Source organism: Peromyscus leucopus, chromosome 2 (genome assembly GCF_004664715.2).
Source record: "Peromyscus leucopus breed LL Stock chromosome 2, UCI_PerLeu_2.1, whole genome shotgun sequence".
Classification (NCBI taxonomy): Eukaryota; Metazoa; Chordata; class Mammalia; order Rodentia; family Cricetidae; genus Peromyscus; species Peromyscus leucopus.
Genome location: NC_051064.1, coordinates 139688106 through 139711957, shown reverse-complemented (window position 1 = coordinate 139711957; position 23852 = coordinate 139688106). Strand labels below are relative to the sequence as shown.

General features: G+C 51.8%; 2 protein-coding genes across 3 annotated transcripts in view; one reads left to right on the top strand and one right to left on the bottom strand.

The window, feature by feature from the left end:
- The window catches only part of Pla2g2c (phospholipase A2 group IIC), a 21708-nt gene extending 5167 nt beyond the window's left edge, over window positions 1-16541 (bottom strand). For both annotated transcript variants that reach the window (XR_005090945.1, XM_028875309.2), the window contains exons 1-5: window positions 16269-16541; window positions 15859-15943; window positions 12254-12354; window positions 9657-9801; window positions 7845-7948 (exon numbers count right to left, since the gene is read on the bottom strand). Coding sequence is in view for 1 of the 2 variants with exons in the window: in XM_028875309.2 (XP_028731142.1) it covers window positions 7845-7948; window positions 9657-9801; window positions 12254-12293 (289 nt within the window). In the remaining variant the exon portion in view is untranslated. The remainder of the gene's footprint in view (window positions 1-7844; window positions 7949-9656; window positions 9802-12253; window positions 12355-15858; window positions 15944-16268) is intronic.
- Window positions 16517-23852, top strand: Ubxn10 (UBX domain protein 10). The gene is made up of 2 exons (XM_028875303.2): window positions 16517-16585; window positions 20992-23852. Exon 2 carries the CDS (start codon window positions 21007-21009, stop codon window positions 21847-21849), a length of 843 nt encoding a protein of 280 aa, XP_028731136.1. The 5' UTR covers window positions 16517-16585; window positions 20992-21006; the 3' UTR covers window positions 21850-23852.

Below are 23852 nucleotides of genomic sequence, written 5' to 3'. Positions count from 1 at the left end.
GCCTTCAATCACTCCTGAGGTCACTCAAAGGTGACACTGGACTCCTAATCCTCCCGAGTCCATCTTCCAAGTGCTGAGATGACAGTCATGGACCACGATGCTATGAGTGATGGGACTGAACCAGGGCTTCATGCATGCTAGGCAAGACTCTCCCAAGTGAGCTACACCCCCAGCTCTCTTTGAATCCTCTCTACTGTGGCTGAACTCCTTTCCCTGAAGTGTAAATCCACTTCTCACGGCTCTCTCAGTCCCTAGATCTTCAGCACTGGTCTCGGACAGTCATTTTCTACCAAGGATGGTCATTTTGGCAGCATCCCTCAGTTAGGGGCTGGATTTGCCATGACCTGGAAGAAAAATGCAGGCCTAAGATTAAGATTGGGTTTGCCATGATCTGGAAGAAAATGTAGCCCTAAGCCAAAAAAAAAAAAAAAGCCACCTTTGCAAATCACCATTTCAAAACACTGGACTACAGATATTTCATTTTCCAGTATTCCAAAAGAGAAACTGAGGCACGAGGAGAGGAAATGACAGCTTCTAGAAGTCCTTTCTCATCCTGAGAATGTCATCTCCACAAATGAGACAAGGTGACAGGCATAGACTTCTGCCTTGTGGCTAACCTGTGGCCTCACATGGCCTCTGTCTGACTCCAGCTTTATTCTAGATTATCTTCACAGAGCTCTTTTTTTTTTTCACCGCCCCCCCCCGCCCCCCGACAGGGTTTCTCTGTGTAGTTTTTAGATCTCACTCTGTAGACCAGGCTGGCCTCAAACTCACAGAGATCCACCTGGCTCTCCCTCTCAGTGATGGGATTAAAGGCGTGTGCCACCACCACCCAGCTTCACAGAGCTCTTGCTCAGTCTCAGGACTCCTGGGTTCCTAGCTCCAGCCCAGATCTCTCTCTTGAGCTCCAGACTGCAACACAGGTATCTGTTTGCACTACATATCTTGTATTAGTCCATTTTCTGTTGAAATACATAGAGTTGTGTAATTTGCAAATAAAGTGGCTTATTTCATTCACAATTTGGGGAGCTTCAAGTCCAGACAGCATGGTGCTGGTGCTGGCAGGGCTCCCATAGGCACATCACAGCATGACATACAGCATCATGGTGAGTGTGCATGTGAGAGGGAGGGGTCACATGGGACAATAGGAAGCCAGAGAGACTGGGGAAGGGCCAGTCTTGCTGTTATAGAACAAGTTCCTCCAGTGGGAATTAACCAGTGTCCCAGAACTACATTAACTTCTTCTGAGGGTAGCACCCAGTGTTCTAACAACCTCCAGACCCCACCTCTTAAAGGCCCCATTACGGCTTGTGTGTTCATGTGTATGGTGTCTACCTGTGTTCGTGGATGGTATGTGTACACGTGCATACTGATTCATGGGTATGTGTGTGTGTGCATGCATGTGGAGGCCAGAGACCAATACTGGGTATCTTCCTTGATTCCTTTCAACCTTATTCTTTTAATTTATTGTTTGTGTATATATGTATGTGGTGTGCATACATGTATGTATTTATATATGAGTGAGCACATGAACATGTATAGCTGCATGTGCATGTGTGCAGAGAATCAAGATTGATGGTGAGAGTCTTCCTCAGTCATTTTCCACCTTATTCATGGAGGCAGGGTCTCTCACTCAGTGTGTACCACTGGACCCAGTGCTCACCAATTGTGGTGGTTTGAAAGAAAATGGCGCCCAAAATGAAGCGGCACTATTAGGAGGTGTGGCCTTGTTTAAGGAAGTGTGTCACTGTGGAGGTGGGCTTTGAGGTCTCATATATCCTGAAGCCACACCCAGTAAGTGAGACCATTTCCTGTTGTCTGCAAGTCAAGATGTAGCACTCTCAGCTCCTTCTCCAGCACCATGTCTGCCTGCATGCCACCACGTCTCACCACGATGATAATGGACTGAACCTCTGAAAATGTAAACTGCCACCTCAATGAAATGCTTTTCCTTTCTAAGAGTTGCCGTGGTCATGGTGTCTCTTCACAGCAATAGAAATCCTAACGAAGACAGCAATATAGATTAATTTTAGTTTTGTTAGTCAGCTTGCTCTGTGAATCCCCCATCTGTGCCTTCCAAGTTCTAGAGTCACAGGAAGGCTGCCATGCCCACCTAGCATTTATGTGGGTTCTTAGGATCCAAACTTGGGCCCTCACATTTGCATGATGGGATATTTTAACTACTGAGTCACCTCCCCACCCATCACCTTATTTTTGAGACTGGATCTCCCCCTGAACCTAGAACTGCCCAATGAGCCGGGATGGCTGGATTGGGCTTCAGGGGCCTGCTTGTCTCCACTCCCTTGTGCCCAGTGCTGGGGTTACACATGTGTGCGCCACGCTCCAGATTCCACACGGCTGCTGGAGATGAGAACTCAGCTCTGCACAGCAGGGGAGTCATCACCTGAGCCATCTCCCCAGTCCTGGCCCCCTACTTATTAACATTACTACCTGAGTAAGCCATCTTCCCAGATACAAACCCTTTGGGAACACACTTAAAACATACCTGAACTACAGCACATCTTACACTCCACACAATTCATATCAACCCGCTGCTGTGTCTTCATGGTCCACTGTACTTCCATTTTCACAGCTCAGTGCTCGGTGCCATGACCTATGGCTGCTGAGGCCAGGAGCTGCCATTCAGCCTCCCTCTCCTTCAACTCATCTGATCCACCTGTAGGTCCTGGCACCTCAACATCCAAAGCCAACTCAGCCCCCGACACTTCTCATCCCTTCTGCCGCCATCCCGGCTCAAGCGATGGTTATTTCCCCAAGGGCTCCAGAATCAGCATTCTAAAGAGCGAGCCTCCTTCCTCCTCCATCTCTAACAGCAGTGCACTCCCTGTCCCTCTGGCCGTGCTCCAGGTCACGTGCTACTGAAGCAGGCGAGCCTCCTGCACAGCCTGGGCAGACACCCAAGCATGTATCTACTCCTTGCCTAGGCTCCACGCTCCTCCCACGCTGGCCCTGAGGTCTTGGACCTCCTTTGCAAGGCTGTCCGTCCACAACTGCCTAAAGTAGTTACTTTTCCCTCCTTGGGCCCCAGCATCCCCTAGCCTGTTTGAGCAGCTGCAAAGGACTTATTCCTACCTGACTACATCTGTCACTATTTGTGGCTCTATCTGTCACTATCATGGGCTCTCCCTTACTGGATTGTGAGCTCCTTCAAGTCAGAGCCTGTGTCTTGCTCACTGTTGATCTCCAGCCCTAGCGTTGGTCAAAGCTCCATCACCATTGGCTGGAGCCTCTAGCAACCGCACTTATGTGGACCACAGAAAGGTGCCCGTCCTGGGACCCTGGAAGCCAAGGTCTAGACCCAAGTCTGTAACTAACACACGTTATCTTAGGCAAGCTGCTTCCCCACCCAAAGCCCATCTCCTCGGCTTTTAAATGAGATCAATATGCCAGAATTGCCTATTTAATGAGTTTTTTTTTCACTCATCCACTCTTTAAACAAACAGATATTAAAATCCCAGCACATGACTTGCCTTTGTCTAGAAACTGGGGTAAAAACATTAGCAAGCACACCTCCAGATTGCACTGTTCCAAGAGTACTATTCCATATGGGCCCGAGAATGAGTTCCCCGTAACAAGACAGGCTTACTCCTTGTTATGTTTGAATGTGAGGTATTCCCCACAGACTTGTGCATTAAATACTGGTCCCCATAAGGTGGCATTATTTGGGGGAAATCGTGGAAACTTTAGGAAGTGGGGTTTTGCTGGAGGAGGTAGGTAATTGGATGGTGATTCTGAAGGCTGCGTTTGGTCCTGGCCTTTCTTCATGGCGTCCTACCTGCCCTAAGATGAGTAGTCTCTACTACATGTTCTCATCACCATCGTGATCCACCTCACTGGTCCACAAAACCAAGGACAATGGACTCAGATCTGTGAAACTGAGCAAAAATCAATCCTTGCTGACTTTTAAATTGTTCTCTCAGGTCACACCAATGGAAAAACCTGATTAATACAGAAAACAAGCTTGAGGAATCTTGGAGATGAGCTAAATGCATTTTGCAACATAAGATGACCATGAGGCTTGGGGGCAAAGGCACAGTGCTATGGACTGAGTATATATATATATGTATATATATGCCTGTGCGGTGAAGGTTTGGGTCCTTGGCTGACAGTACCATTTTGGAAAGTGATGGAAGTTTCAGCTGGCGGGGGCGGGGAGGGGTTCTAGTTGAAGGAAAGAGGTCACTGTCAGCAAGTCTTTGGGGCCTGTGGGTTGTCCTCCGTATGTCTCCTGTTGTCTGTCAGGAGGTTAAGAACGTCCTCTGCCACACACCACAGTACTCCGCCATCACTTCTGCTCAGAGGCACGTGGCCAACAACAACTGAACTCCCAGAACCTGGGAGTCCAGTTAAACCTTTCTTTAAGTCGGTGACATTGGGTATTTTGTCAAGAGCATCGGTAAAGCAGTGGACACACTCACAGCTCTCAGGGAACTTACCCTCTAGCTGGGAGGTGGGGGCCACTGCACAAGTAGACAAAGAAGGTACAGGAAATGTCAGAGTGCGATGAACGCTGGCAGAGGAAAGGGGTGTGGAGCAGGCAGGAGAAGCTGGTGTGAGGAACGCTCCAGTAATGAGAAAGGTCTTTGCAAACTAAACTTCCAGAAGTTACCACTTCTGCCCCCCATCTCCAGTGGGGAGGGAGGAGTCACAGGCCTGCAACAGGTGACATGGTACAGTGGCTGGAACCAGTCTCTCCCCCACAGGCAGGCTTCACCCTATGCCTGTGTGGCAGATGGGGGTGTCACTGCGATCTTCAGGTCCCTTGTGAATGCCGACCGCTTATATAAACCTCCTCAGAGGAGGGGCAACCACCTGGTCAACCATGCTAGGGCAGCTGTCCCCTTCCAGAAAACTGGCCCTTGAGCTCCTTCAGAGACTTTGTTGAGAACTGGTATCTGGGCAGCATTTCAAGCTGTGGATACCAAACTCCACCCCCTGTCCCCCCCAAGTCTGTCCCACACTGGTTGCTAGGCAACCTGGGACCAGACGGGGACCAGATTTTAGAACCGCTGGAGGCATTAACTCTTCCAGCGCAGTGTGGCCAGGGCACAGAAGAGGCTTAATTCCATAAGGGTCACAGTAATGACGTTGGCCCCCAGAGGACCTGGATTCAATTCCCAGTACTCACAACTGTCTGTAACTCCAGTTTCAGGGCACCTGACGCCCTCTTCTGGCTTCTTCTGGCACTGCATGCACATGGTGCACAGACATACATGCAGCCAAAACACTTACACACAAAAATTAAAGAATTACAAAAACAGTCCTGGTGTTCCCCGACAAAGTAAAAAGCCAAGCCGGGCCAAACCAGAAATTCCCACATCCAAAAGGCGGACACTAACTAACACCTGCAGTGGGGCCAGCCCCTCCAGGGGGTCACAAGAGGGGTCACTCTTGTCCATCACCCAGCAACCTTGTGCAGTGTGAGTGAATCCACCCTTTCCACGGATGGGGAGACTGAGGCTGGGCTGGAAAGCTGGGGCCCCTTGCCAGGAACAAATGAAAAGGTCCAGTCACTACGCTCCTCCAGCCAGGGCAGAGCATCTCATCAGTTGTTAGAGGTCATGAGACTTGCATTTGGGGAATAACCCTCCCCTCAAGTAGATGCCTTCCCCTTAGTCCCTGGCTGTGTGACCTTGGACATCCACTTGACCTCTCTGAGCCTTGATGTACTAAGCAATAATGGGGAGAAAAGTGTCTACCGCAGAGGTCTACCCTGGCGAGCCAAGGTGAGGTGTGCAGAGCAGCCACAGTTGGCTGTAAACCGCTGTAGCTGCTGCTCTGGCTAGATGAGTGACAGGACCGAGGCCCAGACAGCTCAAGCCGGGCAGGAAGTTGCTCAGCATGCAAGTCCCGGTTTTGCCTGTCACTCACCTGGATCAAGGCCCTCCCCTCTGTGGGCCTCAGCCTTCCCAGAGTTTCAGCGAGGGGTTGGCTGGGATAGTCTCCAACGTGTTTTCTGCTCTGGAGATCTCCTAGGCTACTGATCTTCGGAGAGCAGGCGCTGGGCCGGCCTCACTCCGGGTCTGGCTTTGGGACCACAGTGACAGTGGGTGCTCGGCTAATGAAGGGTGCATGGGTGGATGTGTCTGTGTGTCGGCCCACAGCAGCAGCAGGCTCCACACCAGAGCCCAGGCCGTAAGTTCTGGGCTCCTTGGAGGGTGACACTGATGCCCCAGGGTAATTGTGGAAGTCTCCTCTTCCTCCAGAGCTCATGGCTGCATGTGGGGAAGCTCATCCATGGACACCAGCTCCCAGGTCCTGCCTCTGTCTCCTGCCCCAGGCTAACAAGTGTCGATCAGAGGACATGTCATCTTCTGTGGCCTTAGCCTGTCTCAAGATACCTTTCTGCACTCTTCCCGCCTCCTGGAGTTCTGGGCCGGGAGGTACAGTTTCCAGGCCTATCCTCGCTCTTCTGGGCAGCCAGTGAATGAAGGAAGGACAGAGGGTTGGCCCAGGCCTCAGTGGCAAAGGTTCTCCTGATGTGCGAGGTCCCTCTGCCATCCGTGCAGGGCTGTAGAGTAGCAGACTGAACTGAAGGCCATCTTCTATTGTGTGTGTGGGGGGGTGTCTGAGCCCCCAGCCCGCCCCATTTCCAATCTCACAGTGGATGCCAGGGAGAAAACTCAGTCCTGACTCCGGGGTTTCCTGTGTCTTGTGCCACAGCTCTGGATGGAGTGCTGTGGTACATGACTCCCTGTGTGGAGTTGTAAGTCCTCCATCCTGGGAGACGAGTCGGGGCAACTGATAGTTCTCTGACCTTGGAGGAGGCAGATGGCTGCCAGAAACACAGCTGTGATATACCTGGGAGGAAGTGGCTCACGATGCCCTAAGGCTTGGCGGGAGTTCAGCTATGGCATGTGAGGAGCAAGAAACCACCCACTGGGCTGGAACTCCACAGCTGGGCAAAGGCTCATGCCCACAGCCCTCACGCCCCATAGGCTAGACATGCGCTCCACATGCCCACACCCTTAGCTCCAGGACACACCCCTTTTGAGCGGACATTCTGTACACTCCCCCACCCAATCTCTCCCTCTTCCCTTCTGCACCGTGTCCCACTCCCAGGCACCTTTCTGTCCCTATCCACCGTGGTCACAGTGCACAACGCGCAGTCACCCTTAGCAAATATTTGTTCAACGGAATGACAGCCAGAAAGCCCTGTTAACACGTGACAAAAGGGGTGGGGGCTGGAGTGATAATTCAGTGGTTAATGCACTTGGGAGGACCAGAGCTCGGACACCCAGAAACCAAATGCTGGGTGGGTCTGGTGGCCTGCCTGTGATCCCAGCCCCTGGAGGCAGAGACAGGATCCCCACAGTAAGACAGCCACATCAGCCAGCTGAGGGTTTGCCTGAGACACTCTGCCTCAATGAATAAGGTACAAGAGCAACAGAAGACGGTCCCTAAGATCAACCTCAAACCTCTTCCAAGTGTACCTACACATGTACAAAAACATACACACATGCATAGCACACACATCTCAAAACTGGGGGGCAGGGAGGGGTAGGAGGAATGCTCTCAACAGCCAGCGCTGCCTAGGGAAACCGCAAAGTCAATCGACTCCACAGCCAACAACTCTTTACTGGCCCATAATGTAGGGTGGGCTCTGGCTCCCTGGTTACAGCTGAGATTCAGTGGTGGGCAGAAGAGAGCAGGCAAAACTGTGCAAAGACTCTCTCCAAGAAGCTCTGACTCTCAGACCTACCCCCTTCCTTGGTCTCAAAGCACTTGGGAAAGTCTCCTTCCCTAAAACGATCAGTGGACTAATGAGGAAGTGACTCGGCCCAGGTCCCGCCGTCTCCCTACAGGGAAGGCTGGCTACTCACAGGCCACAGTCCCGTTGACAACGCTGAACTGGTAGCCATTGAAGATTGGCTGGCAGCCATCCTCCTTCAGACTGTGGTAACAGCAGTCATGAGCCCAGCAGCACCTGCGGGTGGGGAGAGGAAGGTGAGGAGGGACTACACCTGTGTGTGGCTGTCCCCGGGGGGTCAGTGAGAGGGCCCTGGCTGCGAGCTGGAAGGGACTTCCAGCTTCCCTGGCTTCCCTGGGCCCGAAGGCACTGGAGCTGGGGAGGTGAGGTATGATACACTTGTCCTTTCCTGGACGTTTCCATGTCTACATGGGCTCTTGGCCCTCTGTGGCCCTGGGCTAATGGTGTGCGGTTTGGGATCTAACTTTGGACTCCATCAGGTGAAACACAGGTGGGTGGAAACAGGAGGTGGATTCAGAAATGAGGGGATCTGTGTTCCAGGCCAGGCTCTGCCGCTTTGCCTGGGGGTGATGGTGGTTGAGCAACTCTTTATCTATCTATCTATCTATCTATCTATCTATCTAGTTTTTGAGACAGGGTTTCTCTGTGTATCTATCTATCTATCTATCTATCTATCTATCTATCTATCTATCTATCTATCTAGTTTTCGAGACAGGGTTTCTCTGTGTAGCCTTGGCTGTCCCGGAACCCCCTTTGTAGACCAGGCTGTCCTGGAACTCACAGTGATCCATCTGCCTGTCTTCTGAGTGCTAGGATTGAAGGTGTGAGCCACCAATGCCCAGCTAAGGCTGAGCAACTCTTAGTCTGGGTCCTCCCTGTGAATCCATCTCAGCTCGAAGGTGGGTTACAGTGTGGATGCTCCTCCGATATTTACTGTGAGGGTTGAGGCTCAGGTGTCGATCACCTGTTCGGTGTTGGGCACATACTGTGCACCTCACAGGGGCCAGTGGCCTTCCATGTCTCCACAGCTAAGCCTGGGGCTCAAGTTCCATATATTAGACCCTGCTGTAAGGACATGCCCAGGGATATTTCCCTTCTTATTTCTTCAAATGGGAACAGACACACACTATCCAGTCTCCCCACTGTGCCCCCTCCAGATTACAGTAATGTCCATTTTTTATAGAAGCCCACACCACCCACCCCCAAATCCTTAGAGCTGTCCTGGAAGCCAACTTCGTACTGTGTGACTGCCTCCAGATGGACAACTTTTCCGAACTGGGCCACTTGGCTTCTCTTCTAAAATATGGAATTAGGTCTGGGAGCTGGCAGGGCAGTCTTACTGGGCCCATAATCCAAAAAAAAAAAAAAAAAAAAAAAAAAAAAGGGAGCATGGGAACAAAGAGTACCTTTGCCAGGTGAATGGGAAAGGCTTCCAGATCTCGGGTTGTACTGTATAAGGTTAGGGCCCTTAATTGAGAATATCAGGATGGGCCTGGGGTGTATCTCGGTGGTATGGCTGTCCAGCAGGGATGGGATTCTGGGTTTCAGTAGCACATGGTGGCACATGCCTAGAATCTGAACACTTGGGAGGCGGAGGCAGGAGGATCCAGAGTTCAAGTCCAACCTGGACCATGTAGTAAGTTCGAGGCTAGCATGAGCTAGGAGCTAAGACCCTGTCTCAAGGTGGTCAGCACACAAGCCATACCCAGGACCTTAGGCATACGGGGCCCTGGGCAGTTACTCAGGTCCAACAGAGAAAGGTGACTCAGTTCTGGCTTCCTCAAGACTCACCCTGCAACCCCTTTGCAGTCTCATGCTGCCTTGGGATCGTTTCTTCAGGATTCCTAACCCCACCCCCTCCCAGCCAGAAGCCTGGACTTTAACACAAATGCAGTAAGGGGCTAGCCCAGAACCTGCGCATCACCTGTCTGTGGCATCCACAGGGACTCCTCTGCCCCCAAGCCCACAGTAGCAGCCGTATCCATAATAGGAGAAGAAGGCGCTGCGTCCTGTGATGTGCTTGACCATCCTCTGGAATTGCCAGAAGCTGCTGAGGGTGGAGGTTGTCCCTGCCAAGGAGAAAACAACAAAGGCGAGCAGCCTGAGGACCCGGGCCTCGCTGGAGTGCTTGCAGTGAGGTGGGCAGTGCAGAGCCCTTGTACAAGGCGTCTGCCTCCCTCAAAGGGTAGAAAAACAGGATCAGTGTTACCCCATCACCCAGAAAGTGTCTCGATAACCAGGAGGCGGCCCAGGCTCCCCAGCTATCGGGGTGCTCCGCCACCGTCCATGTCTGATCAACATTAACTGGGAAAGCTCAAGGTCAGCCCTTCCTCTAGGCAGCACCAGGCATTTATAGTCTCCCAGGAGAAGCAAAACCCAGGGCTAGGAAATCAGAAAAACACCTCTGATCCACTCTGTAAAATGGCACAAACACACAGACCCATAAATTCTTGTTATTTTTAATAGGCAAGGTCTTCTCTTACTACATAACCCTGGCTGGCCTGGAGTCCCTGTAGAGACCAGGCTGGCCTTGAACCTGGGGAGATCCTCTCCTCTCTGCCTTCGAGGTGCTGGAATTACAGGAGTTCAACAGTAGACCTTTCTACTTCTATAAAATGCTTACACACACACACACACACACAGAAATGAACACAGAAGGGTGATTACTGGCAGTGTGGTCTGCAACAGCAGAGCACTGGAAAGTACCACATGTACCTCACGAGGACGGTCATCAAAGCATATGTCCTAGGAATGTACCACTTTTAATAGCTCAACTCCGGACAGTGAGACTGAGGCAGATGGAGAAAGAATCAGGCCACATTCACTTAGCATACTTCCATGTACCTTTTTTACAAGCACATTGTGGTGGTTTGATTAAGAATGGCCCCATAGGCTCATATGCTTGAATGCATGGTCACCAGGGAGTGGAACTGTTAGAGAAGGATTAGGTGGCCTTGCTGGATGAAGTGTGAAACCGAGGATGAGCTTTGAGGTTTCAAAAGCCCACACCAGGCCTGGCCCCTCTTTCTCTGCCTGCAGATCAGGATGTAGCTCTCCACCATTTCTCCAGCACTGTGTCTGCCTGCCTGCATGCTGACATGCTCCCTGCCATGATGATGATGGACTAAGCCTCTTAAGTTGTAAACAAGCCCCTAGTTAAATGCTTCCCTTTACAAGAGTTGCCTTGATATGGTGTCTCTTCACAGCAACAGAACAGTGATTAAGACACATGTATTATTTTGTTACAGTATTTTTGTGTGTGTGTGTGTGTGTGTGTGTGTGTGTGTGTGGTGCCCCAGAGGGTGGGGGTGGGGGTGGGGGGTGGGCTTAGTGTAATGTCCTCTAGAGTCTCCAGAGCAGTTGCATCTAGGTGCAGAAAAGTACTAGTCCCCGAGAAGGCTGTACCTTTGTTACTATATATTTTATGGTTTTGTTTTGTGACCAAATGAAAACTTATGTGGCCCAATCTGGCCTCAAACTCATATGCAGTCAAGGATGACCTTGAACTTCCAACTCTCCTGCCTCCACCTCTGATTACAGGCTTGTGCCATCCTGCCTGGCTTTATACAGCGCTGGGGATTGAATTCAGGTTTTTGTGTATGGTAGGCAAGTGCTCTAGCCACTGAGCTACGTGCCTAGGCCTGCATTTGATTTTTAAATTACAAGCATATACGTGGTCTGTGCTAAAAACCCAGCAAGAGCACGAGCCCAAAGAAGGAAAGCAGTCAGTGATGGCAGGTTTTCTCGGGCTCCCTCCCACCTCAGTGCTGAGTTAGATGCCTTGACCTGATTTCTCAATCCTCCTGCCTCCACTTCCCAAGCACTGAGATTACACATTTGGCATGATTTTGAAAACTGCAAAGCTCATTAGCAACTTGGAGAAAGAGGGAGACCTAATTTTGATATGACTGACTTACAGAACCCCAGAGTCACTGCGGTGTGGCTGAAAACAGCAGGAAACTGGTTTTGGACAAACAGCTAACACAGGCTATCAGCAAAAGACTGGGGTTTTGTTGTTTTGTTTTTTTTTAACAGACCCCTGACGGGCCCCAGGAAACCCTTCAGATTGCATACTTCACTTTGCAGAGGTACACAATCCGAAGCCCCAGCAGCAGTGACTCAGTTTGACTAAGTAGTCACTAGACATCATCAGGATGCCTTCACCAGAAGAATTACTCCAGCTGGCTGGAATCATGCCCACCGTTTTGTACGGCAGTACACATAGCTTTAAATAAAGGTAACCAGAATGGGAAGGAAGAAAGCCTCCCAGACCAGGAGTGCTGACCCTACAGCCAAACATCATTTTTCCAGTATGTGGTCAATGTCCTTGGATTCCAAAATATTCTGTGAGGCCAACACCATAACCAGCCCATTAGACAATAGAACCAGAGGTAGGAGAACGTTGGGGGGGGGGAGCCTGGTTCTCTCCTGAGGGCCTTGTACCCTACCTTCCCTCAAAGCCACCTAGGTCACAGTCAGAAAGATGGCCTCCCAGCACTCACTCAGATGGCTTATACTTACAGCAGAAGATAAAGACAATGAATACAGCAATGACCTTCATTCCCAAAGAGACCAGGAGGTCCAGGGTGCCAGGGTTCCACCTTCATCTGCCAGTTCAGCTCCTTTTGGGGGAGGAAGTAAAGGAAAAGTACAAACCACCAATACAGCCAAGGCCTTTGGATACCCTCAGCACAGGGCTCCCAGGGATCTTGGCCAGACCTAGTGACGTCTGACTATGACACCCGTCCTGGCACTTTGACCCAGATGTAAAATGTAAGAACGGCTCAACTGTTTGGAAATGGTGAACACTAATGGTGTCTGTCTTTCTTTGGCAACACTATCACTCTGGTTGTTTTTTTATTTTTGGAGGAGTCAGCAGCCCACAGGGCAGTCGGGGAGAATGTGTGTGGGTGCCTGTCCCTTCATGGAGTGGCTCCACGATCAGCTCTCTTTCAGTTCAAGTATTCTCCACCAGCCCCAAGAGACATCAGGCTACATCAGACTGTGATGAGTCTTGGAGAGGAAACAATAGCTCAGCAGAGCTTTGAGAGAATTTGGCAGGTCCAAAGCCTCAGGTAAGTTTTCATGCCGTGGTGAACTTTCCCAGGAAGACTTCAAAATGTCAGTCCTACTGCAAGAGCACTGTGAGAGCCCACCTGGTGTCCTAGCCACTTGGCCTTCTTGGGTACAACTGGTGGCTGCTGAGAGGCTGGACCCTGACCAGGCTGGTCCTGGCCAATCATCATTTCAACAGCTGTACAAGTTTTTCTAATTAGGTTCTGTCTCCATGGGAACCTGACAAAACCAGACCCAGGTTGGAGCTACAAAGAGAGGACTCACATCTTTTGAAGCAGCAGGTGATGAGACTTCAGATACAAAGGGGCCTGAGGTGTGTGCCTGGAATGAAATCCAGCTGAAGTACCAACTGTGTACTCAGCTAATGAGAAGATCCAAGGGAGGTCCAAAGGAGGCTGCCGAGCTGACTACAGGTAAACAGAGACTAGACAGAGACCAAGAGCCCATATGGGCCTTGACTTCATCAACTGGATCGTAGCCCAGCACCGCTGCTGACTTTGGCACAAGAGGCAGCAACAGTGGAGGGCCGTGAACTCTGGGTCCATGCCAAAGAGAGTTGGAGCTGTCCCAGTATTTCCTGTCAGCGAATCCAAGCCCCAGGACCCCGAGCTTTCCCATCTGTGGAGTCAATGACCTTTGTCTTCTGCGGCGCCAGCGAGATCTAGACGCTCTTGGTGTGAAACCATTTGGTCAACATGGGGCCAAGGTGAGTGGCAGTTCCATATATTCTAACAAGACAAGAAGTGTCAATACACACTTGGACATGTTCCCCTGAGATGCAGGAAGCAGTCAAACAGTGCAGTACATCAGTAGCTCCATTTTATAATCCAGAAACTTCTCTGCTGAAGGTCTCTCAGGAAGCTGATTTCTAAGGAGCTGTGCAGAGCCATGCAGCCTGTTTGCCTTGTTACCAGATTATAATTGGGCATGTTATCACAGACCAGAAGCAACTAAAATACTGCATTGGGGGGTGGGCACGGTCAGGAAAGGACTTTAGAACAGGCGACTTTTAAGACGGGCCTTGAAGTATCAAGCAGTTTGGATTCACTTTGAAGAGGGAGAAGGTAGGGCAGATGCGAACCAGGACACAAGAGATGAGAATGCCAAGGGCCCATTTGGGGGACAAGCTGGCTAGAGTCCAGGAGAGAGCTGGGGAGTGGAGGCATGGTACAAAGGAAGACGGGCCCTCACATTAGCAGATGGGAGAATGGCCTCCAGCCATTTTCCTGAGAATCTAGTGGATGCGTGTGCATGTTCAGCCCAGGCATCAGAGGGATGTTCTTTGAAGATGCTCTCTGGTGCGGGTCAGGAGATAAAGAGAGGGACTAGCTGGCTGTCTCTTTCCCACAGGGCTGCATCACACCATGCCAGAGAACAAAGACTCATGTGCTGCTGGACACGAAATGGACCCCAGGTGTAGCCAGCATCTCACCATGCTCCAGCAAGAGCACACGCACCTCGCTCGCACACAGTGGGGGAGCCACGGACGGAAACCGATGCCACTCCCAAAGGGTTGCATAATTCTTAGGTGATATTAAAATAGCTGGCGAAGGATCTACTTTAATCTCTTCTGAGTGGGCGCCGAAGGGCTGAAGAGCATCGCCTGGAGACTTCTGACAGGATCATTAACGAGATGTAAGCCGGCGACACCGCCATGCAAAAGCACCGGCTTCTAAAACTGCCAGCGGCACCTCTCTGGGGCCATGATGCCTCCTGGATATCCAGAGACAGAATTCCCGGAAAGGAGGCCAGCCTAGCCCAGGCCCTCATCCTAGGCTAAGTGCTCTACCAAGGTCAGCAGCGTCCTCTCTGAGATGGGCTAACAGCCCATCGCTGGAATGAACCCCTCCCTGCCAGCTCCTAAAAACAATGTGCCACTGGTACCAATCTCATCATATGTAATCCCATCCAGCCCATGTCTGCTCTCCTACCCTTGGCTCAAACTATACTGAATGTAGTAGTATTATTATAACTATCAGCGAACAATGTGTCTTTCTGACCCAACTGTGACTGTGCTGACAAGGGTTTGGAGTTGTACTCCTCTCAAAATCCCACCCCTATACATGCAGGACAAAGCAGGTAACAAATATGTGGCCATAATGTTAAGTCATGAATCTGTGGTTCTTGACTGTCTACTAGTAACTTCTAGCAGTTTGGGTACTAAATTACTCTGAGGGTCTGGAGCGCAGTCCACTTGGGACTCCCTTTGAAACCAGCTTGGAAGGAAGACTTCATTAGATTGGAACAAAGACAGGAAGGAATTGGGCAAATGAAGGGACAGGACAGGCTGGGGAAGAATCTTCAAGCCAAGGGTTCAACAGAAGCAAGGGTGTTGAGCCTAGGGAGGGCGCGTGTAGGCGTGGCCATGGTCGGGAACCAGTGGAGCACCACAGAGGGAGTCAAGAGGGGACAGGGGGGGCTGGAGAGGTGGCTCAGTGGTTAAGAGCACTGGCTGTTCTTCCAGAGGTCCTGAGTTCAATTCCCAGCAACCACATGGCAGCTCACAACTGTCTGTAACTCCAGTTCCTGGGGATCTGACACCTTCACACCAGTGCACATAAAATAAATTTAAATAAATTATTAAAATGTTTAAAAAAAAAAAAAAAAGAGGGGACAGGGTCAGAAGTCAGCCCCTTTCCACTCCAACAGGCCAGGGGCAAGAGAGCAAGGATGCAGAGGCAGGTTCCTTGCAGCTCTGACAGCAGACAGCTAAGAAGGCCTCCATTCGATGATTTCTGTTTTTCTCGACAGAGGGCGGGAGAATATCATCCCAGAGGGAGGAGGGAAGGCGGAAAGCAGGGAGTGTTCGGAGGAAAGACAAGATTTGGAATAGCCATTGGAGAGGGCAGAAGACTGAGGAGAGCAGACAGAAAGCTGGCTAGGGAGGGCTGGGGGTCTGACTGACGTTGGAGACTACACCAGTGCCCTGACATCCATCTGGGTGATTTGCCATGATACCTTTTTAGTGCTTGGTGTGGGTGGACAGATTCCAGCTAAGGCTCCATCACATGGATGGGGTGGAAGGACAGTAGGGTAAGGGGAACTCTTACCAACAGAATGGCTGAGGTAGTGGACCATAGCTTCTGAGCAGGGTGGAGGGGAAGGAGCCAGGCTGCGGGACTCCGAATCTCAAGGCTGTTGGAAAACAAGGTAAAGTGGCTGGAGTTGCTGACTGTGTAGTTAGACCCTTAAAGGAGATGGGGGGGGGGGATCACAAAACTCAGAGTGTCCCCAGAGTGGGAGTGGGTAGTCTCTTACTCCCCCATGATGATATACCCTAAGAAAAGAAAAGAAAAAGAAAAAAAACCACACTCGGACTCTAAGGGGTTCAGGAATGAGTCCCACACTCCTGTTTTAAAATAGGACACCGACAGGTTCAGGCCAGCGATAGACCGGGATTTGATGCTGGTCTCCACCCCACCCCCACCCCAGGGCAAGGTTCCCTTTCCCATGAACGCACTCTCCCCAGAGAGTCAGGCCAGGTCAGGAAGAGGAGAGAAGGTGTCAGAGGCCCAGGCCCAGGGCCCTGTGGCCTCCATGGGGCAGGGCCACACCAAGGACTTGCGTCTGGAATCCTTGAACCAGGGACTGCAGGCCCTCGGCTCTCCGTGCCCTGGCTTGTCCAACTTAGTTTACGCAGGCCGGCCCAGGCCAGGCAGGTTCCGGATCCCACCGGAAGCACGTGGCGCCCCACCCCTCGGCGGTTGCCACGGAGACGGGGCTGTTTACCAGCTGGTCGCAGCCAGGCACAGGAGGCGGATGGAGCTGAGCTGCGAGGTGAGAGACCCACTGTGGGTCCCCAGAAACTGAGAGCCAGGCCTTTTGAAAGGACTTCCCCAGAGGCAGAGCCAACCTGGCCGGAGCCTGAGTCTGCAGCAGCCAAGGGGCCCCCTGGGAGGGGCATATACAAGCCAGTCAGTCCCTGGACGCAGATCCAGAGAGAGACAAGGGGATCCGGGTCATGTGCAGAGGCCGGAGCTGAAGGGAGCCTCCCACAGTTCCATGCTCTTTCCCCCAAGTCTGCCCTCATGCTCCAGCCCTTCCTGCCATTCCCTGACACCCCGCTTCTGCACTTTAAACGTTGCTTCTAGGCCTGACCGACCGTGGAGGTAATAGAAACCTCTGCTCCACCCCCTCGCCCGCCCTTCTATCCTGGAGTCAACCCTAGTTCCCTTCGCAAAGCTTCCCTCACTTGGTGGCTTGTGGTTTCCCACATCCTAATCTCTGGTTTGGAGTAGGACTGGGAATGGTGTCAATCTTGGCTCTCTCCATCCCCGGGGTGGTTCCTTTACATAGTTTAATTTTGTAAGCCAGGCTGGGGACTAGGGGGTGGCGGCAGGGGGGCGGTAGTAACTGATAAACAATTTTAAAAGACCAATGCACATGTATGTGTCCTGGTATATGGCAGCAGATGGTTTGTAGGTGGTTATATTTTGCTGCTTTCGCTGTAGGTTTAGATTTGGGCTGTGAAGTAGTGTGATCTGACCCCTTGGTGGCTTGTGGGCACCATTGGAAAACAACAGGAATCTTGGTTTATTCTCTAGCCAGTGCCCCTTCCTTCCTGTTTGTGTGGTGATAATCCTAAGGAATGGGCACCTGCCCTCCTGGCAACGTCTTGGAAGTGGTGCCTAGTGTTTTGTTTCCTGCCTCCTAGCAGACCTCTGCCTCCTAGCTATTGTGTTTAAGTAAACAGGCCACTTGCCTCTCCCTCTGGCAGCCTGATGGATGGATGCCTACGCCTAGATCTTGTCAAATCATTTTGTGGTTGAGTGTCTGCCAGACCTAGAGGTGGCGAAATGAGCCAAGCCGGGATTATGCTGTCGTAGAAGCCTGGACTGAAGGGCACAGGCAGAGTTGGAGACCCAGGGTTTGACTGCAAGGGCTCCATGGATGCAGTTCTCCAAACACCTGTTTCCCCGCAGCATCCTGCCCTTGGACTGGGTGGGGGTGGGAGCTGGTGTTCCCTCCATGTAACAGATGGTCTCTGCGCTGGGGAGGAGGCAGTGGGTTATAAAAGCAGGTTGGATGGAACCATTTTACCTGAAGGAGGTGTTACTCTCTAAATAACCATGAGTGGGCTTATGAGAATTAGTCATAATTGAGGTTTTTTTTTTTTCCTCTTGAGATAGCTTGCAGTCATGTTATCTTATGGCCAGGGTGTCTTGACTATGACACCCTCTGAACATGGCTAATTATATAGAGTACCAAAAGGTATAGCAACTTCGAGCACACACTCAAGTTTGACTGTTAAAAATAACCCAGCAGAGCGCCTGTGAGAACACATGACTCTCCTCATCAAAGTTGTTAGGGAGAGGTTTCTAAGTTACCAAACTTCCTGACAGTCAAACCTTCCCCAGGCATGTGTGGGTGTTGGAAGCCAAGCCTGTGATAATTCTGTAGAAGCTGTGGCAAATTAATAGCCGAGCCCAAGTGAGGAGCTTACCTTCGTCGGCTCAGCTGGATAACTACAGCTTCCTCCTGCCACTCTGAGCAAGAAACTCATAGGGAAAAATGTTCTTCATAGTTGATCAGAAAATAAATGAAATGGACAAGGAGATGGGGATGTATTTCTAATGCCAAAACTTTTTGCTCAGGCAGAAGTCTCTGGACTGCCGGCTGCTAGATTGGGCATGGAGGATGGAGAAGGGGACTGGAGGAAGGTTTGGGTTGTGAATAGAATGGGACAACCACAGAGCCGTTTAAACTGTGAAAGGGGGCTGAGAGGATGGCTCAGTGGTTAAAGCACCTCCCCGAGGACCAGAATTTGGATCTCCTCATGTACATGCCCGATGGGTGTGGCAGCTCACTTATAATCCCAGCCCTGGAAGGCTGAGACAGGGTCCCCAGAGCAATCTAGCAAGCCTGACCATATGGGTGAGCTTTGGGTTTGACTGAGAGATCCCTCCTCAGTGAACAAGATATAAGACGGCAACCCTGGGCCTCCATGCGTGCATGTGTACCCGCAGACATGTGTGCACAGATATGCAAAACACACACACACACACACACACACACACACACACACACACACACGGCAAATGGAAAAAGACAATTAAAACATGAAAGGAAGGGAACCTAGCCTGAGATTCTGAATAGCAGACTGCCCGGAATATTTAGAGGTAGCATGTTTTTGGTTCCGTGTGGTTTGGTTCCTCGTGGTCTGGTAGAGAACTGGCACAGAGCAGCCAGGGTCACATCTAAGCCCCAGGACTTGGCACAGCACTGTTGAGGACCGGTTATGGGAGGAGCTTGGAGGAAGTAAGGCTGAGCTAAGGGAAAGTGTGCCGTCGGAAGGAAACGATCGACTCAGGAAATGCTTTCTAGTTTCGAGGCAGCTGCAGAGGAGGAGTGGAGAGGGTGGGTTTGGGGGCTGGGGTCTCCCACTGTTAGCACTGAGTAGGGGAGCAGCCATTACCAATAATACCATCGGGGTACGCTCTCAAGCGGCATGTGAAGCCACGTGTCCAAGGGTAGTTGTGAATGTGGCCCGATAATGTCATATTGCAGCCTCAAAAGTTGACCATTCCTGTCGAAGAGAAACAGAGAAAGCTTCTTGTTGCTAGAGTTTTCCTACCTTGCCCACAGTCAGGACAAATCTTTGTCACCCACCAGTCCCACGGCCGCTCAGACCCAACCAAGTAAACACAGAGACTTCTATTGCATACAAACTGTATGGCCGTGGCAGGTTTCTTGCTAACTGTTCTTATAGCATAAATTAATCCATTTCCATAAATCTATACCTTGCCACGTGGCTGGTGGCTTACCAGCGTCTTCACATGCTGCTGGTCATGGCGGCGGCTGGCAGTGTCTCCCTGCCTCAGCCTTCCGCTTCCCATAATTCTCCTCTCTCCTTGTCCCACCTACTTCCTGCCTGGCCACTGGCCAATCAGTGTTTTATTTATTGACCAATCAGAGCAATTTGACATACAGACCATCCCACAGCAGCTTCTCTCTAGAGTAACAGGAAGAAGCACAAGACAGGCCTACGGCCAAAGCAAAGCCACACCCGTCCATCTGGTGCTGCCCTGCGCAGGACTGTCCTGCGGAGGCAGAGCTGCCTGGTGGCCACAGGCTGAGAAGTCAAAATAGACGCTCACTGGGTCTTCATGTGGAAGCTAGCCAACCCCTTGTCCAGAGTCTGAGCATCCCCTGTGAGTTCGAGCAGGTGATCAGGGCAGCCCCTGTCCTCCCGGCCACCCAGCCAAGCTGGGGAGCCATGTTTCACGTGACGTGGGCAGAGCACAAGTGAGGAAGGCAAGGTGAGGAAGAAAACAAAGTAAAGGCTAACTGTGGACTGAGAGGGAGGGAGGGGCGAGAGAGGCCTGCAGCAGAGGGAGACTGCGGATTCCAGAGGGTGTCCTGTCCACCGGGAATGTCAGGGCAGACAGCGTCCCTGGTAGAGAGAAGTGACCTGCTGTTGAGTGTCCTAACAGGGTTCCCTTCCCTCTCTGAGCAAAGGCAGCCGCCCCTAACATCCAGCCTCTGCATCTGAGGTCTGTGCCGGCCACTCCCTAAGGGAGCTTCCCGCCCTGAGAGCCAGCCAGGACTTGGAAGCTTGGTACACTCTAGCTGCTCTAGGAAGTCACCAGGGCCCTTTTGTCCCGCCCCCCCCCGGGCCACTTTGCTACATTGGGGCCCAGTCAAACTTCACCGGAACACAGCACCCCTCACTGAGTGTGTTGTCACGCTGGGCTTGTGCCCGCACCGCAGACAGAACTCAGTCGTTGCAAACATCTATGGAAAAAGTCGTCTGACCCAGACTCTGGTTCGTCACGTGGCTTCTTCTCTCGGGGCGGTCTTTCTGCTCACTGGCCCTTCTCCATGAGAGTAAGAATTAGTCCCTTGCCTCAGTCATTCTGGGTCATCTTCTTTTCTTATCACTCCTTGAAAATATCTGCAGACTTGTGGATTTCACCCATTGCTCTCCTCACTTTAATAATTTATGTTCCAAGGATTTTGGTTCGCTGATCTGTTCCAAGAACCTGTAATGAATGAGTGAGTCACAGCTGCTCCCCCTCTTCAGATGTCAGAAACCCAGAAAATGGTCCCATGCTCTAGCCCATTGATGCTTACCCCCCACCCCCTGCGCCCCCACCCCAGTGGGCAGCGAATGGCAGAAGAGTGAGTCTCAGTGTCTCGGGAGCTTAACCCATGGCTTTCTCTGTTTCCTCCTGCTTCCTTAGGGGTCCTGAGAAGCAATGGCCACAGAAGCCCCTGTGAACCTAGCACCACCTGAACGCAGCACCGTGGTCGGTACCTCAGCTGACAGCTTCATCTGGCAGCCCAGCCCCCTCAGGATGCACGTCATCAGGCCCAAGTCCGCCAAGGGCCGGAAGCGGCCGAACCTGCACAGACCTCAAGGCGTGGGTGACGGTTCTCCCAGTGTGCTGTCCACTTCGCCTCCACCACGCTCCTCCGGGTCCTCGGGCAGCCAGAAAGCAGGAGCCTGCGCACCCGTCTCTCCGTCTCCGGGGGCCCCTGATGAGGCGCCCGAGCTGCTGCCGCAGGTGCTCGTGGGAGCCACCTCCTCTCTCAACAAGTACCCGGTCCTCCCTTCCATCAATAGGAGGAGCCTGGAAGATGGGGCTGTGGACACGGTGGCCAGGAAGGCCAGTTCTCTGCAGCTGAGCAGTGTGCAGGCCCTTTACCAGGAGGAGGCCTGCACCGCTGTAAAGACAAGCCAGGAGGATTCCCGAGCCCAGGTCTGCGCCTTAGAGAAGAAGTTCATCCTCCGAACCAAGAGACAGAGTTCCTCGGGGTCCTCAAACATGGAGGAGCCGACAGACCAAGAGCCGAGGCTGCTGCTGGCCATCAGGTCACCCTCAGGCCAAAGGTTCGTGCGCTACTTCAGGCCCAGTGACAAACTACAGACGGTCCTCGCCGTGGCCGAGCAGAAAAACAAAGCCACCTACCAACACTGCAGCATTGAAACGATGGAGGTGCCCAGGAGACGTTTCTCCGACCTCACCAAGTCCCTGCAGGAGTGCGGCATCCTCCATAAGTCCGTGCTGGGCATCTCCCAGGAGGAGGGGGAGGGGTGACCCTGAGCCCACAGCACCAGGCTGGGGCCCCAGGTCTTTGAGCAAAGAGAAGGTTGGGCAGGCTGCAGCCTCCCTCCCACACAGCCTGGTTTCAAGCGCCACATGAGCCCAGTGAAGCTCAGACCCCAGGGCCTCGTCTGTTTAGCATCATCTGTGGAGGCAGGGACACATCTGCACACGGGCTGAGCCCCCTGGGAAACTCCCTTCTAGCCCCACATTCCACCACTGCAGCCACAGGGGAGTCCTATGGCTATTCCCAGAAATGGCTGTGGCCAGGACTTCTCCTCCCAGAACTGGTTCCTTCTGGAGCACCTGCTGCCCGGGCAGTGAACTCCGGGTCTCTCTTGCAGCCAACATTTTGCTTCTCTGTATCTGACACGAGATTAACCACTTCCCAGAGAGGATTCTAGTCTAGTAAATAACCAGGGTTTAGGGGTCATGGGACTGACATTGTGTTTCTTGCAGTACGGTAAGAAATAGGCTGTGGGTCCTGTGTTTGGAAGCAGCCTCCCTCCTGAGCTGCAGGAGTGGAGCTCCCCGGGGATTCCTGTGGGGTGTGTGGCAGCAGCAAAGGGAAGAACCGTCTTCTGCTGTCCCAAACCCCCAACACACATACAGTCCTCAAATGTCCTAGAGCTAGCCGGAATAAATTGCCTCTGTAGTCATGGGCTAGCCAAGGCTACTTTTGAATGGACTGACGAGGTTGGCGCTTCTTGGTAGCGCCTGTCTACAGACTTCTTCCAAAATGGAAGTAAAATGCAAAGTCCTCTGTTGTTTTTAAGACCCACACAACTACAAGTCCATACAGGTTTGTGCTGACATGCCCTGGCCTACCTCGACACAGGTAAATTGTTTGATCCCCTGGTCTCAGTGTCTCATCCACTTCAAACATGGAAGGGCTTTGGCGCAACATCAGCACATCCCGGAGTCTGATGTCAGGCCCTCCCTAGGAGAAGGAAGGTGACTTCTTTTCTGTGCTCCTGTTGAGACCACACTACGCAGCTGGCCGACCGACATGGAGTTCCCCTTAGCCAGAGCTGTCACAAGCACCGTAGAGTCTTGGTTTTCCTGTGGAAAACACATTATTTGCCAACGTTCTCTTGTATTGCAGGTTCAGCCAGACACCCACAGCCTGTCTGCATCCCTTTACGGCCAAATCCCTAGTTGGAGTCAGGAACACAGAGACCTTCTGGGCACCTTGTCCCCCTTAGAGCACAGTCAGCACATGGCCCTGGGTATTGGTACCTGCCCCCACACCCTCAGTACGAGGCAGGGTTCAGGTGTTCTTGGAGCATCTTGGAGTTGGCACCTCAGAACAGGGGCATCTTGTGCGTGGACAACACCAGCGCTTTAGAGACGTTCCTTCTAGTGCACTGCCCCTTGGTAATAGCGATGGTTACTCTGAACAGACTGGCTCATCCTACACCTCCCACACCACACAGATCACTCTAGACTAGGATATTCCTGAACATGTGCAAGATTTCCCATCCTGCCTAGGTTAGCGGCTCCTTTGATGGGAGAGGTCAGCAGGGACCAGCATCGATGCAGGCACACCCGTGAAGCTGGTCACCTCATCTACTTGATGACCATGGCAGAAGGGACTGGTGGCTGGCTCTTGGACTCCCCCAGTACAGGTCTTTCACTTCCCCCCAAGTGCACAATTCTGCCTCTGATCTAGGAGCCTATAAAAATCACACCTACTCTATGGTAAGAATAAAATCCCACCCACCTGCAGCTTGGTGATTCCAAGCTTTAGAATGTTCCAGTGAGAAATGCAACACGCTTGATGGAATGAGAGACTCCTGGACACAGGGTTTTGCTGCTGCCATTTGGCTTAGAATTTTGGGGTGGTGGGGAAAAAGGGGAGCATGAAGCATAGGAATATTTTAGGATCTTTTAGGAGACGTGATTAAAGCTAGATGTGAGCCATCATAATAAACTCTCTTTTTCTCTTTTTGGACAAAAGATAATGATACGAACAATAAAAGCTGATTTGTGTGAAA